Source organism: Bos grunniens, chromosome 5, assembly GCF_055505025.1.
Source record: "Bos grunniens cultivar Pamir isolate PY7600 chromosome 5, Bosgru_T2T1.0, whole genome shotgun sequence".
Classification (NCBI taxonomy): domain Eukaryota; kingdom Metazoa; phylum Chordata; class Mammalia; order Artiodactyla; family Bovidae; genus Bos; species Bos grunniens.
The window spans coordinates 2,997,432-3,015,563 of record NC_141169.1 but is presented as its reverse complement, the minus strand read 5'-3'; the positions used below and the strand labels follow the sequence as shown (position 1 = coordinate 3,015,563).

Here is an 18,132-nt window from a genome sequence, read left to right as displayed (position 1 = left end):
ATACTAACGCATATATATGGAATTTAGAAAGATGGTAACGATAACCCTGTATACGAGACAGCAAAAGAGACACTGACGTATAGAACAGTCTTATGGACTCTGTGGGAGAGGGAGAGGGTGGGAAGATTTGGGAGAATGGCATTGAAACATGTAAAATATCATGTATGAAACGAGATGCCAGTCCAGGTTCAATGCACGATACTGGATGCTTGGGGCTGGTGCACTGGGACGACCCAGAGGGATGGTATGGGAAGGGAGGAGGGAGGGGGGTTCAGGATGGGGAACACATGTATACCCATGGTGGATTCATTTTGATGTTTGGCAGAACTAATACAATTATGTAAAGTTTGAGAATAGAATAAAATTAATTTTAAAAAAAATAAAAAAATAAAAATAAAAATTATGCAAAACTTAACATTTAAGCATCACACAACATTCAAGAAATAAGGGAATTAGACCAAAAAGTCAAGAAGATCAGACCAAGGAAAGTTGTGATTATTCAGTATTAAACTGTTTACCAGACATTCAGATAGCTGATTGAATGGATTATATGGATACTAGAAACAATACTTTTCTCAAAAAGTCTCTGGAGTCCCTTTCTACTGAGGGATGTGTGTATAAGTTGAAACTTGAAATATGTTGTCCAATACAAAATATTACAAAAGTTAAGAATTATGTAGCTGAATCAATACTCAGGTACTTGCTAAGTTAAATATAAACATGTGAACTCATCTACCTTTATATTATTTTATTATATTTATTATATAAATATTACATTGTACTTTATATCTATTATATAATGTTATTATGTGTTTTTATTATACTTTAAATTTATATTGTGTAAATATATTGTTTTATTTATTTGTGAATGTAAAAAAACATTTTCCTTGTTCCCAAAAGAGCTTAAGATGAATCACAAGGACTAAAAGATTTAAGAGAAACCAAGTTTTAAAAGAAACCACCATTATAATATTGTTCAGGTATGGAATATCAGGGCTAAGGTCCAAATACTAAAAAAAAAAAAAAAAGGAAATATGGAGGGAGGGAAGAAGAAAGGAAGAGAAGGACGGTGGGATGGGGGGAGAATATATTTAAAAAATACTATTTGCAATTTAGGATGCCTACACTTGTAAATCTAACCCTGGGTCTGTGTGCAAATATAAACTTCCACTTGTCAACATAGAAATAGCCACTGTTAATATGAAAACAATTAATAGATTTTCCAGCAGAGATAAGCACTGACAGTCTAGATTAGCTCTTTCAGCAACATGTAAACCAAGATTCCCCATAGGCTTGTGGATGGGAAATATATTAATATCAACTCCGTGACCACTCAGCACCGTGACATGAAGTGTCTGTTCAGGAGGTCATTTTCAAACCGTATCCCATGCATCTTCATGCACAACAGATGATAATTTATCACCTAGACACAGGAATCTACTGTAAACTAATCCAAACTGCTGATGATACACTAAATCAGTTTGAGTGATGAGTATAAATAAAGCGGCAAGGAAAGTACTGAAGGATAAAGATCTATCTGATCAATGAGATGTCACAGGCAAATGAAATGCAATGTTGACAAACACAGAGTCCCTCGTTGAAAATTAACCAAATCGAGTACCACAGCATAAAGGCACACATTAATACGGGCTTCACATGAAAGTTTAATATCATGGGAGTTAGAGGGTAGAGTCTAACTGTTACAGATAAAACTGGACAGAATAGGTCAGTAGAAAAGGCTGTATTCAAAATTGATCTATTTTGCATACCACAGAAAGTATGATAAGAAAAAGAAAAACATTGCAAAAAAAAAAAAAAATCCTTTCCAGATAACATAAGTATCATTATTCAATCTTCCAAGCAAATCTAAACACACAAATGAGAAAAAAATAAAATTAAATAAAAATTGTATACAGAAAGTGATTTCACATCAGCTTGCTACCCAGGAAATTAAATTCAATTTGTGGAAATCTTATGAAAGCTCAGCTATTTTCTGGAACTATACTGTCATGCTACAACTTCAGTGGGAAAAACAAAGGAGTGGGGATAAGGAAGGACGTTTCTCCAGATAGTTGATATTCATGGAGGTCACTCACAGAGGAAAAAAAAAAAGATTTTCCTAACTATGTGATCAGAATAGAGACTTTAGTACTTGGCAAACAGATTCAGTGGAATTCAGCGATTCCAAAGGTTGCCCTAATGGAAAGAGCTGATTAAAGTAACTCCAACCCCAGCTGGAACAATTTGGTAAAAATATCTTCTAAGGAAAATTATTCTTCAAGGAATTTATATATATTTTTTCTCTTGTGTTAAGTATTTATAGCTTTGTCATAACATACTTGAACTCTTGTTTTGTATTTTATCATTTAGTTTATTTTAGGTAAAGATAGAATTAGACTACTAAAACATGACCTGATCCCATATGTAGTTTATTTAAATTTCAAAATGAAAAGCTTACTGAGAAAGATAAGATTGATTGCTCTCTCTGTCTTAGCATAATTGTATTTCAGGTGAACATCAATTTACTTTAAAGGACACTTCTAAGTAGCAGAATGCATCATAAATAATTCATCAATCACAGCTGCTAGGAACATGATTTACTCCAACAGATTCAATGGAATAAAAATTCTATTTTTCTATATTTGTGTTTGCTTTCAAGAATTTAAGAATCTTTGTTTTCTAAGAATCTACTCCTAGATTACATGTTTCATACTGTAAATGTATTATAATAAAACTGTTTCTTTTTTCCTTCTTTATTTAAAGAACCGTATTTCCTAATAAAACAAAAACACTTTAATATATTTGGAACAAATAACAATCTCTGTATATCAACACTAAAACAGCAAACAACATAAAAGGCACATATCTGAAAAAGTGTTAAGAATTTCTCAAACAATGCATAATTCCAAGAAGGTTAACATAATTTGCTTTCATTTTATATAAACTTTTAAATGGAAGAAAAGGGAAACAGACTTTTGTGAAATCATATATAGACTATTTAGGATCTGCTATATTTGAAAATTACTTCAATTTTAAAATGCATATTAAAGAGATTCTAAATGATATAACCTTTCGAGTTTTGTGGGTTAATACAGAATCTTATCTACCATTTTCATTTGTATGGTAAGGCACTGCTTACCTTACTTACCTTATGGTTTCCCATAAAATTCAGCAATTTTGTATTAGCAATTTCCCAAGCTGTGAAATATCTTTAAATAAACACAAGAATAAGGAAAAATGTAAACAAAAATAGAAAACATTTTACTTACTTGCAAACCCCTTTGAAATACTGAATGGCCCATAAAATTAGCCAGCATTCTAATTAAAGCAGCACCCTGTAAGAAAGAGTATTTTTAAAAAAGAAAAGAAAAAAGTTTCAACCAAGTAACATGATTCTAAAATTATTCTATATCAGTCAAAAATAGTCTTCATTCATGCTATTTTATTCCTAAAAATAGTTAAGAAATAAGAGAATTATGAATGCAATACTTCAATTATAGGTTACAATTGCATTTTTTGTTTGGTCAATCTAAAAGTTTTATGGATCTAAAACTGATGATTTTGAAGTAGAAGTCTCTTGAATAAAATATCTCAGAGCAATAATAAGTTGTAATTCAGGAATACTAGAAATTTTACTGAGCACCATATATGACAAAGTTAATAAAACAAGGTTCTTGTACTCACAGGTTCATAATCTAGTAAAGGAGGTACACCCATCTTATAAATAATCATACTGAAATATAGCTTTGAAGTAACATAGCTACATACTTTATCTCCAGCTCGTTCAAGAATCCTTTAGCTATAGAAGTGGAGAGTAGGAAGTGCCAGGGAATCAGATTTCTTGGATTCAAATCCTGGTGCTGGCATTACCCTCCATGTTTACTCAGCAAAAGTATTTGGCCCTTAAGTCCCTCCCTTTTCTCACTTGAAAAGTACAGGCAATAATAGTCCACATTTATATGGTTTTCCTGAAATTTAAATACATTACTGAATGCAAGGCAATTCAAACGGGGTTTAAAAATTAGTAACCATGATAGAAGTGTTAGCTGTCAATATTATATCAAGGTAATTATACTTATTTCCTGTGTGTTTTTTCCTTTTAGAGTCTTCTATAAATCCATATACAAATAGAACATATATGAGGCTGATAAATATTTAGAGCAATAGAACAAAATACTAATGTAAGAGTCTATCTCATTTTGAAAATGGTTATTGCATTGTAGAACAATATCAGTGTGAAAAGGCTGACATATAATCAATACGAAAAATTCCAAGAATTGATGGTTAAGCCTAGATTATCACAAATCTGTATGCAAAATATAAATAAGACTTCAAGAAGATATTTCAATCTGCAGCAAACTGTTTTAACTATGAAGCACTGAATTGAAAGGAGCAAAAGTTTAAAAATAAATGATAGAAAACAACACAATTCTGTAAAGCAATTATTCTTCAATTAAAAATAAATAAACTTTAAAAAATCTTTAAAAAGAAGAAACAAAATAAACGATAGCCTGGTTTTAAGGGAAATAAATCCCTTTATAACTACATTTCTAACTTCATACTCACTTTAAATTCATACCCATCAATAGCTAATTTCTTTCCAGGTTTCTCTTTTTTATAAGAGAATCATAAGAACCCCATTTTTCTGGTATATTTTCCTTCCACAGCTTCTACTTTCTGCTCTTTCTTCTGCTTCTTACTCTCTATCTTCTGCACAGTTGTATAAATCCATAGAGTATGAGCATCTATGATTCAATCTGGGGACCAGGTTAGAATTCCCTTTAGACTTTATCAATTCTGCTCCTTGAATTTCCTTGACAAGCTCCCCTCCTATACATTCCCAATCTAATCTACCCACCCCCAGGTGGAAATTGTCAGTTCTGAAGAAAAACTAACACTTGCCACCTGGGAAGTGAGACAGAATCTCGAGCAGTCAACGGAAAACTTTCCTCAGTACAGAAGAGCCATCTTCGGATGATTTAAGTGTTTCCCTTTAGGTAATGAAGACTTGGTCTCTTGTCAGGCTATAAAAACTATCAATTTGGCATGGGCTAATGACAAAAGAGTCCTTTGTAATCATAAAGAATGTTCCTGTTTTCTTGTCTGTGTTGAGCTAGAGCAGAGTACTAACAGGAAAGAAAACCTAGGAATATATTTAATATTTTAAAATTATATACTATGGGACTCCCTCTTATGATTATATTGTATAATTTAATTAACTTTTCAAAACTATGTTTGTCTTGCCAATTTGAATATTTTAAATTCTCCAGAGTAGCATGCATGCATTCCTCTATATTTAACTAGACTTTTCTTTCCAAAACTCAATTTTAAATATCACTATTTCATAGAACTTCATAGGCAGATGGGTTTTTCAACTGTCATCATGCAGCCAACATATACTGAGCACCTACTATATGGCTTATAACAAAGATTACACTTCTTAAAGCAGGCACACCTCACTGTAAACCCTTGTTCAAAAAAAAACAATAAATCCTCTTCCACTGTGTCTTTAAAATATTTTTTCACAGATGTACTTTGTAATAGTATAATTTATACTCACTTGTGATTCAAAATTCCAGCCCCAATCAAACAAATTGGATGTTACACAGCCTAAGTAGCTTTATGGGAAGTGAATATACTGTTTCTGCAAGATTTGTATAATTCTGAGATTTAATCAAGAAAGTATCACTATATTTGCTATACTAAATTTCAGGGAGATGATAGGGTAGAAACTACTAAGTGATTTTTTTTTTAAGGTTTTATAAAGAATATTCTGGACTTCCCTGCTGACAATGAAGAATCTGTCTGCAATGCAGGAGATGTGGGTTCTATCCATGGGTGGGGAAGGTCCTCTGGAGAAGAGAATGGTACCCATTCCAGTACTCTTGCCTGGACAACTCCATGGACAGAAATGGGCTACAGTCCACGGGGTTGCAAAGAGTCAGACACAACTGAGCAACTAACACTTCCACCAAGAAAATTCTACAAAAGTATGCTTATAAACCTATTACTCATTTAGTGATTTTTCTATTTGTAGTATCCTTCTCATATAAGTTCCTGGCTAAAATTTCCTTTATTTACATGCAAGCATTTGCATGCATGTCAGTCTCAATGACAGTAAACACCCCCAGAGGCAGGAGTGTGTATGACTTGGTGCCCCTGTTCCATTTGCCTGGCTGAGAGAGGTGCTTCCTCGCCACAATAACTGGATGAGGGAGAAAGAGAAGTAGGTTGCACATATAGCAATTACTTTGCCTTCTGGAAGACTACTCAGGCAGGAGAGACAGTTTCTTACTGTAGCTTATTTATCTTATTGTATGCTTCAGTGATAAGTAATCTCTTTCAAAGAGCTTCCCTGGTAGCTCAGATGGTAAAGAAACTGCCTGCAATTCAGGAGACCCAGGTTCAATCCCTGGGTCAGAAAGATCCCCTGGAGAAGGAAATGGCAACCCGCTCCAGTATTCTTGCCTGGAGAATCCCATGGACAGCGGAGCCTGGCAGGCTACAGTCCATGGGGTCGCAAGGAGTCGGACACGACTGAGCGACTAAGGCACACACACTCTCAGTGATAAGCAATCACTTTTAAAGAGAGGAAGATCTTCTCAACTAATTTATTCCTTTAACATATGCTTATTGAGGAAAATTGTATGCTCAGAATCCTATAAGGTTTTGCTGGTGGCTCGAATGGTAAAGAACCTGCCTGCAGTCTGCCACTTACCACGCTTGCGCCAACCCCACCTTCCACAACGCCTGCCTGCAGTACACAGTCTTCACACAAGTTTTCCAGCAGCGCAGCAGACCGTCTTCACCATCGCTCCTTCTCGAGTTCAGCCGGCGTACACCCATCCACCCAACACAGCCCACGGACCTCGGTACAAGCCCACCACCAACAGCAGCTGTAAGGCTGCCCTGGAGGAACCGAAAGGTCAAATTCCCTCCTCCCTTCTACTGCTTCTACCAACTGGAAGCACATAAAACTAGAATTTCATTGTTTAGTTTTGAAAAAAATATATGTTGATTTCTTCTAACATCCAATAAGAATGCTAACAGTTCACTTGCAGTGGAAGATATTTGGATCTAGTAGAGGCATTTAGGAACTTGTGGGCTGTCCCATAATTCCATATGCTGTTTCCGAGTCCCACAATTTACCCCAGCTCTGCTTGCTGAAACTGGAAGTTATTTATTTTTTAATGACCCTTGAAAGTCATGAACGCATCAGCTAGCAAAAGAAGTAACATGAGTGATTCTTTTTGCTATTACCGCCAAAAAGAAAAAAATCAAGACTTGGAATCCCTTTTACTAAACTTGACAAAGGTTCAATAAATTCTTACCATCAAACTGATGGATTATTATTTATAAATCAAGTTTGATGAAGTAATCATTGTCTGCAGTGGTTCAACTTTTAAGTTAAGGGAAAATCTTTGTAGATAATATAAAATAGAAACTTTAAAAAGTTTAAAAATAGCCAGGACATGGAAGCAACCTAGATGTCCATCAGCAGATGAATGGATAAGAAAGCTATGCTACATATACACAATGGAGTATTACTCAGCCATTAAAAAGAATACATTTGAATCAGTTCTAATGAGGTGGATGAAACTGGAGCCTATTATACAGAGTGAAGTAAGCCAGAAGGAAAAACACCAATACAGAATACTAACGCATATATATGGAATTTAGAAAGATGGTAACAATAACCCTGTATACGAGACAGCAAAAGAGACACTGATGCATAGAACAGTCTTTTGGACTCTGTGGGAGAGGGGGAGGGTGGGATGATTTGGGTGAATGGCATTGAAACATGTATAATATCACATATGAAACGAGTCGCCAGTCCAAGTTCGATGCACGATACTGGATGCTTGGAGCTGGTGCAATGGGATGACCCAGAGGGATGGTATGGGGAGGGAGGAGGGAGGAGTGTTCAGGATGGGGAACACATGTGTACCTGTGGCGGATTCATTTCGATATTTGGCAAAACCAATACAATATTGTAAAGTTTAAAAATAAAATAAAATTTAAAAAAATTAAAAAAAGCAAACAACTAATAACAAGTAAAAAAAAAAAATAAAGTCACAGTGTATACAGCCCATTTTCAAAGAGGTCTTAAAATAACTAGTTTAGGGGGGAGGAGCCAAGATGGCGGAGGAGTAGGACGGGGAGAACACTTTCTCCCCCACAAATTCATCAAAAGAGCATTTAAACGTCGAGTAAATTCCACAAAACAACTTATGAATGCCGGCAGAGGACATCAGGCACCCAGAAAAGCAACCCAACTCTTCGAAAGGAGGTAGGAAAAAATATTAAAAACAAAAAAAAAAAGAGACAAAAGAGGGAGGGACGGAGTTCCGTCCCGGGAAGGGAATCTTAAAAAGAGAGAAGTTTCCAAACATCAGGAAACCTTCTCACTGCCGAATCTGTGCCGAGCTTTGGAAGCACAGAGGGCAACATAACAGGGAGAAAAAATAAATAAACAATTTAAAACTCGCAGATTGCGAGCCCTACGGTAACTCCCCCAGCAGAGAAGCAGCGCAGACGCCTGCATCCGCCATTAGCAAACCGGGGCTGGGCAGGGAGGCGCGGCGTGGGCTGCATCGCTGAGAGTAAGAATCTGGCCTGAATACCCTGAGCCCTATCTGAGCAAAATAATTTGGGCTAGCAAACCAGACTGTGGGATATCTACCACGCGAAAAGCCAGCCCAAACCTAAGACCGCCAGGCCCGCGCACGGAACAAAGGACTGAACAGAGATAGCCGGCTGCAGACCTTCCCCCTCCGGTGACAGGCAGCCAGAGCCGGAAGGGGGCAATCGCAGCCCCAGAGAGACATTATCTATAAAATTGTAAGCAGGCTTCTTTGCTAACTAAAACTTCTTGGGGGTCTGGACGGTCAACATCTGCCTGAGAAGGTGCGCCGGTTTTACATCCAGATAACCGAGTGGCGGGGAGGCGATAAGTCGCAGCATTGGCGCTCGCCTGGGAAGAGCAAATTGGCGCTCGGACCTGGGAAGAGCACAAAACACAGGCCCAACTGAGTCTGCGCCTCTGAGGACTACCCGAGTGCCTGAACCTGAGCGGCTTGGACCTGGGAGGTGCATGCAGCCCAGGGCCAGCCTCGGATTGTTCCCGGCGGAACAACCTAGAGTCCGAGCAGTGTGGACAGGGAGGCTACACGCGCCGTGAGCGGGGGCAGACCCAGGGTGGCTGAGGCACTGCGAGCCCACGCCAGTGTTATTTGTTTGCAGCATCCCTCCCTCCCTCCCCACAGCGCGACTGAACAACTAAGCCTAAAAAAAAAAAAAAAAAAGTGTCCTCCACCGTGCCCTTTGAGTCAGGGCAGAAACCAGATACTGAAGAGACTAGCAAACAGAAGAAGATATAACAGAGGGAAACGCCTTGGAAGCTACAGGCAATGGATCAAAACCCTGTGGTTACTACGGACTACATAGGAAGGGGCCTATAGATCTTGAGAAATATAAATCTGACCAAGGAACTAGCCAAAAATGAACTGAACCCACAACACCCACAAAAAAAAAAAAAAAAAAGTCCTAGATATATTTTTATTATTTTTACGATCATTCTTTCTTTTTTTTTTTAATTAAAAAAAAATTTTAAGTCCTCTATTCCTTTAATTTTCACTTTTATAACCTATTACTTTGCAAAAAAAAAAAAAAAAAAAAGACCCTATTTTTTTCTTCTTCAGCAAACTTCATATATATATATTTTATAATTTTTTGACCTTGTTTTTTTTTTTGTTTGTTTTTGTTTTTTTCTTCTTTTCTTTAACAGTGTATTTTTGAAATTCCAAACTCTACTCTAGATTTTTAATTTTCGCTTTTTGGTATATGTTATCAATTTTGTACCTATAGTTTTTTTTTATATAATTTCTGTGACTTTTTTTTTTTTTCTTCTTCTTCTCTGTTTCTTTCTCTTCTTCTTTTATATAACATTGTATATCTGAAATTCCAAACTTTACTCTAGATTTTTAATTTATGCTTTTTGGTATTTGATATCAATTTTGTACCTGTATTTTCTTTATAATTTTTGTGACATTGTTCGTATTTGTTTGTTTGTTTTCTCTCTTTATTTTTCTTCTTCTTCTTCTTTTTTTTTTTTTTAACATTGTATTTTTGAAATTCCAAACTCTACTCTAGATTTTTAATTTTTGCTTTCTGGTATTAGTTATCAATTTTGTACTTGTACTTTCTTTATAATTTTCGCGACCTTGTTTGTTTTTGTTTGTTCGTTTTTTCTCTCTTTCTTTTCCTTCTTCTTTTCTTCAACATCGTATTTTTGAAATTCCAAACTCTACTCTAGATTTTTAATTTTTGCTTTTATGTATTTGTTACCAATTTTGTACCTTTAAGGACCCAATCTTCAGGACCCATTTTTCACTAGGGAGTGAGATTACTGGCTTGACTGCTCTCTCTCCCTTTGGACCCTCCTTTTTCTCCACCAGGTCGCCTGTGTCTCCTCCCTAACCCCTCTCTATTCTACCCAACTCTGTGAATTTCTGTGTGTTCCAGACGGTGGAGAACACTTAGGGAACTGATTACTGGCTGGATCTGTCTCCCTCCTTTTCATTCCCCCCTTTTATCCTTCTGGCCACCTCTGTTACCTTCCTCCTTCTTCTCTTCTCTGTATAACCCCGTGAACATCTCTGAGTGGTCCAGTTGTGGAGTGCACATAAGGAAGTGACTACTGGCTAGCCCACTCTCTCCACTATTGATTCACCTCATCTCATTTGGGTCACCTCTAACTCCCTCCTCCCTCTTCTCTTCTCCATGTAACCCTGTGAACCTCTCTGAGTGACCCTCACTGTAGAGAAACTTATCATCTTTAATGTAGATGTTTTATCAATGGTGCTGTATAGAAGGAGAAGTTGTGAAACTACTGTAAAAATAAGACCGATAATCGGAAGCAGGAGACTTAAGTCCAAACCCTGACTCCAGGGAACTCCTGACTCCAAGGAACATTCATTGACAGGAGCTCATCAAATGCCTCCATACCGACACTGAAACCAAGCACCACACAAGGGCCAATAAGTTCCAGGGCAAGACATACCAAGCAAATTCTCCAGCAACAAAGGAACACAGCCCTGAGCTTCAAGATACAGGCTGCCCAAAGTCACCCCAAAACTATAGACATCTCATAACTCATTACTGGACATTTCATTACACTCCAGAGAGAAGAAATACAGCTCCACCCACCAGAACACCGACACAAGCTTCCCTAACCAGGAAACCTTGACAAGCCACCTGTACAAACCCACACACAGTGAGGAAACGCCATAATAAAGAGAACTCCACAAACTGCCAGAATACAGAAAGGACACCCCAAACTTAGCAATTTAAACAAGATGAAGAGACAGAGGAATACCCAGCAGATAAAGGAACAGGATAAATGCCCACCAAACCAAACAAAAGAGGAAGAGATAGGGAATCTACCTGATAAAGAATTCCGAATAATGATAGTGAAATTGATCCAAAATCTTGAAACTAAAATGGAATCACAGATAAATAGCCTGGAGGCAAGGATTGAGAAGATGCAAGAAAGGTTTAACAAGGACCTAGAAGAAATAAAAAACAGTCAATATATAATGAATAATGCAATAAGTGAAATTAAAAACACTCTGGAGGCAACAAATAGTAGAATAACAGAGGCAGAAGACAGGATTAGTGAATTAGAAGATAGAATGGTAGAAATAAATGAATCAGAGAGGATAAAAGAAAAACGAATTAAAAGAAATGAGGACAATCTCAGAGACCTCCAGGACAATATTAAACGCTACAACATTCGAATCATAGGGGTTCCAGAAGAAGAAGACAACAAGAAAGACCATGAGAAAATACTTGAGGAGATAATAGTGGAAAACTTCCCTAAAATGGGGAAGGAAATAATCACCCAAGTCCAAGAAACCCAGAGAGTCCCAAACAGGATAAACCCAAGGAGAAACACCCCAAGACACATATTAATCAAATTAACAAAGATCAAACACAAAGAACAAATATTAAAAGCAGCAAGGGAAAAACAACAAATAACACACAAGGGAATTCCCATAAGGATAACAGCTGATCTTTCAATAGAAACTCTTCAAGCCAGGAGGGAATGGCAAGACATACTTAAAATGATGAAAGAAAATAACCTACAGCCCAGATTATTGTACCCAGCAAGGATCTCATTCAAGTATGAAGGAGAAATCAAAAGCTTTTCAGACAAGCAAAAGCTGAGAGAATTCTGCACCACCAAACCAGCTCTCCAACAAATACTAAAGGATATTCTCTAGACAGGAAACACAAAAACGGTGTATAAACTCGAACCCAAAACAATAAAGTAAATGGCAACGGGAACATACTTATCAGTAATTACCTTAAATGTAAATGGGTTGAATTCCCCAACCAAAAGACAAAGACTGGCTGAATGGATACAAAAACAAGACCCCTACATATGTTGTCTACAAGAGACCCACCTCAAAACAGGGGACACATACAGACTGAAAGTGAAGGGCTGGAAAAAGATTTTCCATGCAAATAGGGACCAAAAGAAAGCAGGAGTAGCAATACTCATATCAGATAAAATAGACTTTAAAACAAAGGCTGTGAAAAGAGACAAAGAAGGTCACTACATAATGATCAAAGGATCAATCCAAGAAGAAGATATAACAATTATAAATATATATGCACCCAACACAGGAGCACCACAGTACGTAAGACAAATGCTAACAAGTATGAAAGGAGAAATTAACAATAACACGATAATAGTGGGAGACTTTAATACCCCACTTACACCTATGGATAGATCAACTAAACAGAAAATTAACAAGGAAACACAAACTTTAAACGATACAATAGACCAGTTAGACCTAATTGATATCTATAGGTCATTTCATCCCAAAACAATGAATTTCACCTTTTTCTCAAGCGCACATGGAACCTTCTCCAGGATAGATCACATCCTGGGCCATAAAGCTAGCCTTGGTAAATTCAAAAAAATAGAAATCATCCCAAGCATTTTTTCTGACCACAATGCAGTAAGATTAGATCTCAATTACAGGAGAAAAACTATTAAAAATTCCAACATATGGAGGCTGAACAACACGCTGCTGAATAACCAACAAATCACAGAAGAAATCAAAAAAGAAATCAAAATTTGCATAGAAACGAATGAAAATGAAAACACAACAACCCAAAACCTGTGGGACACGGTAAAAGCAGTCCTAAGGGGAAAGTTCATAGCAATACAGGCACACCTCAAGAAACAAGAAAAAAGTCAAATAAATAACCTAACTCTACACCTAAAGCAACTAGAAAAGGAAGAAATGAAGAATCCCAGGGTTAGTAGAAGGAAAGAAATCTTAAAAATTAGAGCAGAAATAAATGCAAAAGAAACAAAAGAGACCATAGCAAAAATCAACAAAACCAAAAGCTGGTTCTTTGAAAGGATAAATAAAATTGACAAACCATTAGCCAGACTCATCAAGAAACAAAGGGAGAAAAATCAAATCAACAAAATTAGAAACGAAAATGGAGAGATCACAACAGACAACACAGAAATACAAAGGATCATAAGAGACTACTATCAACAATTATATGCCAATAAAATGGACAACGTGGAAGAAATGGACAAATTCTTAGAAAAGTACGACTTTCCAAAACTGGACCAGGAAGAAATAGAAAATCTTAACAGACCCATCACAAGTATGGAAATTGAAACTGTAATCAAAAATCTTCCAGCAAACAAAAGCCCAGGTCCAGACGGCTTCACAGCTGAATTCTACCAAAAATTTAGAGAAGAGCTAACACCTATCCTGCTCAAACTCTTCCAGAAAATTGCAGAGGAAGGTAAACTTCCAAACTCATTCTATGAGGCCACCATCACCCTAATACCAAAACCTGACAAAGATCCCACAAAAAAAGAAAACTACAGGCCAATATCACTGATGAACATAGATGCAAAAATCCTTAACAAAATTCTAGCAATCAGAATCCAACAACACATTAAAAAGATCATACACCATGATCAAGTGGGCTTTATCCCAGGGATGCAAGGATTCTTCAATATCCGCAAATCAATCAATGTAATACACCACATTAACAAATTGAAAAATAAAAACCATATGATTATCTCAATAGATGCAGAGAAAGCCTTTGACAAAATTCAACATCCATTTATGATAAAAACTCTCCAGCAAGCAGGAATAGAAGGAACATACCTCAACATAATAAAAGCTATATATGACAAACCCACAGCAAACATTATCCTCAATGGTGAAAAATTGAAAGCATTTCCTCTAAAGTCAGGAACAAGACAAGGGTGCCCACTTTCACCATTACTATTCAACATAGTTTTGGAAGTTTTGGCCACAGCAATCAGAGCAGAAAAAGAAATAAAAGGAATCCAAATTGGAAAAGAAGAAGTAAAACTCTCACTGTTTGCAGATGACATGATCCTCTACATAGAAAACTCTAAAGAGTCCACCAGAAAATTACTAGAAATAATCAATGACTACAGTAAAGTTGCAGGATATAAAATCAACACACAGAAATCCCTTGCATTCCTATACACTAATAATGAGAAAACAGAAAGAGAAATTAAGGAAACAATTCCATTCACCATTGCAACGGGAAGAATAAAATACTTAGGAATATATCTACCTAAAGAAACTAAAGACCTATATATAGAAAACTATAAAACACTGGTGAAAGAAATCAAAGAGGACACTAATAGATGGAGAAATATACCATGTTCATGGATTGGAAGAATCAATATAGTGAAAATGAGTATACTACCCAAAGCAATTTATAGATTCAACGCAATCCCTATCAAGCTACCAACAGTATTCTTCACAGAGCTAGAACAAATAATTTCACAATTTGTATGGAAATACAAAAAACCTCGAATAGCCAAAGCAATCTTGAGAAAGAAGAATGGAACTGGAGGAATCAACCTACCTGACTTCAGGCTCTACTACAAAGCCACAGTTATCAAGACAGTATGGTACTGGCACAAAGACAGAAATATTGATCAATGGAATAAAATAGAAAGCCCAGAGATAAATCCACGCACATATGGACACCTTATCTTCGACAAAGGAGGCAAGAATATACAATGGATTAAAGACAATCTCTTTAACAAGTGGTGCTGGGAAATCTGGTCAACCACTTGTAAAAGAATGAAACTGGACCACTTTCTAACACCATACACAAAAATAAACTCAAAATGGATTAAAGATCTAAACGTAAGACCAGAAACTATAAAACTCCTAGAGGAGAACATAGGCAAAACACTCTCCGACATACATCACAGCAGGATCCTCTATGACCCACCTCCCAGAATATTGGAAATAAAAGCAAAAATAAACAAATGGGACCTAATTAAACTTAAAAGCTTCTGCACATCAAAGGAAACTATTAGCAAGGTGAAAAGACAGCCTTCAGAATGGGAGAAAATAATAGCAAATGAAGCAACCGACAAACAACTAATCTCAAAAATATACAAGCAACTCCTACAGCTCAACTCCAGAAAAATAAACGACCCAATCAAAAAATGGGCCAAAGAACTAAATAGACATTTCTCCAAAAAAGACATACAGATGGCTAACAAACACATGAAAAGATGCTCAACATCACTCATTGTCAGAGAAATGCAAATCAAAACCACCATGAGGTACCATTTCACACCAGTCAGAATGGCTGCGATCCAAAAGTCTACAAATAATAAATGCTGGAGAGGGTGTGGAGAAAAGGGAACCCTCTTACACTGTTGGTGGGAATGCAAACTAGTACAGCCACTATGGAGAACAGTGTGGAGATTCCTTAAAAAACTGGAAATAGAACTGCCTTATGATCCAGCAACCCCACTGCTGGGCATACACAATGAGGAAACCAGAAGGGAAAGAGACACGTGTACCCCAATGTTCATCGCAGCACTGTTTATAATAGCCAAGACATGGAAGCAACCTAGATGTCCATCAGCAGATGAATGGATAAGAAAGCGGTGGTACATATACACAATGGAGTATTACTCAGCCATTAAAAAGAATACATTTGAATCAGTTCTAATGAGGTGGATGAAACTGGAGCCTATTATACAGAGTGAAGTAAGCCAGAAGGAAAAACATAAATACAGTATACTAACGCATATATATGGAATTTAGAAAGATGGTAACAATAACCCGGTGTACGAGACAGCAAAAGAGACACTGATGTATAGAACAGTCTTATGGACTCTGTGGGAGAGGGAGAGGGTGGGAAGATTTGGGAGAATGGCAATGAAACATGTAAAATATCATGTAGGAAACGAGTTGCCAGTCCAGGTTCGTTGCATGATGCTGGATGCTTGGGGCTGGTGCACTGGGACGGCCCAGAGGGATGGTATGGGGAGGGAGGAGGGAGGAGGGTTCGGGATGGGGAACACATGTATACCTGTGGCGGATTCATTTTGATATTTGGCAAAACTAATACAATTATGTAAAGTTTAAAAATAAAATAAAATTAGAGAAAAAAAAATAATAAAATAAAATGGCCTTTTGAAAGAATAAAAAAAAATAAATAAATAAAATAACTAGTTTAGTTACTTGGTTTAGTTACTCAGCTTCTGATGAATAAAAAAAATAAATAAAATAAATAACAAAATAAAAAATTTAAAAATAAAAAAAGTTTTAAAAACTGGAAAAAAAAGCATCTGCCTGCAATGCAGGAGACCCGCTGATGCAATGCATCAATCCCTGGGTTGGGAAGATGCCCTGGTGAAGGAAATGGCAACCCACTCCAGTATTCTTGCCTGGAGAATCCCATGGACAGAGGAGCCTGGTGGGCTACAATCCACGGGGTAGCAAACAGTCAGACACGACTGAGCAACTAACACTTTGACACTTTCAGAATCCTATAAAGCATAAATAGTAATGAGTCTCTAAACTCAAGCAAAGATACAACATAATATAAGATGGAAGACAAAAGAAATAAAATACCTTACTGTGTTTCAGAATAGGGGGAGGTTATTTTATCTGAAGAGATAAAGGGTAAGGAGGATCTGAAGAAGGGTCGCTTCCATTGGGCTTTGAAGGACAGATAGGATTCCATGATCAAAGGTAAACAGCATTCATGGTATGGGAGGAACAACCTTTGTGTGATATCATGCAGGTGCAAAAGTGAAAAGCACAAGTGGGGAAGGTAATTCTGAAAGAAAAAAGGCTTACGATTAAGTGACAGAAGATTCAATGAAATATAAAACTGAAGCAGTTGTTAGAAAAAATTGAATATCAGGACTAACACATTTGAACTTTGTTAGAGGATGGGGCAAATAGAAGGGAAAAAAGTGGAAGCAGTTATAGATTTTATTTTCTTGGGCTCTAAAATCACTGCAAATGGTGACTGCAGTCATGAAATTTAAAGATGCTTGCTCCTTGGAAGGAAAGCTATGGCAAACCTATAAAGAAGAAAATATATTAAAAAGCAGAGACATCGCTTTTGTGGCAAAGGTCCATTTAGTCAAAGCTATGGTTTTTCCAGTAGTCATGTACAGATGTGAGAGTTGGACCATAAAGAGCGTTGGGCAGTGAAGAATTGATGCTTTCAAATTGCGGTGCTGAGAAGACACTTGAGAGTCCCTTGAACTGGAAGGAGATCAAACCAGTCTATTATAAAGGAAATCATTCTTGAATATTCATTGGAACAAGTGACTTGAAGTTGAAGCTCCAATGCTTTGGCCACCTAATGCAAAGAGCCAACTCATTGGAAAAGACGCTGATGCTGAGAAAAATGAAGGCAAAAGGAGAAGGGGGAGGCAAAGGATGAGATGGTTAGATAGCATCACTGACTCAGTGGGCATGGATTTGAGCAAACTCTGGAAGAGAGTGGACACAGGAGCCTGGTGGGCTACAGTCCATGGGATCACAGAGTGTTGGACATGACTTAGTGACTCAACAACAATAAAAAAGAGGATTGGGAAGGGTTTTTGGAAAGAGAGTTTAAAAAGCCACAACTCATCTAAAATACTTCAAGAAGGAAGTAAAATAACCAGAAGCAAATGGTAACAATGAGGATAAAAATGAAAAAGACTAGTTTAAAGAATAGAACAAAATTCATTTTAAATCGTAAAGCCTTAAATCATCTTTCAGATGATTACGATGATAT

The 18,132-nt window shown here is 36.8% G+C and overlaps 1 protein-coding gene and 1 long non-coding RNA gene across 6 annotated transcripts in view; one reads left to right on the top strand and one right to left on the bottom strand.

The window, feature by feature from the left end:
• TRHDE (thyrotropin releasing hormone degrading enzyme) overlaps nucleotides 1–18,132 on the bottom strand; it is a 454,936-nt gene that overhangs the window by 120,259 nt on the left and 316,545 nt on the right. For all 5 annotated transcript variants that reach the window (XM_086398684.1, XM_086398686.1, XM_086398685.1 and 2 more), the window contains exon 7: nucleotides 3,270–3,335. In XM_086398684.1, the coding sequence (XP_086254810.1) occupies nucleotides 3,270–3,335 (66 nt within the window). The remainder of the gene's footprint in view (nucleotides 1–3,269; nucleotides 3,336–18,132) is intronic.
• On the top strand, nucleotides 4,895–7,326 carry LOC147371254 (uncharacterized). The gene is made up of 3 exons (XR_015163380.1): nucleotides 4,895–4,997; nucleotides 5,757–5,990; nucleotides 6,656–7,326. It is a non-coding gene; the product is annotated as an uncharacterized LOC147371254 (long non-coding RNA).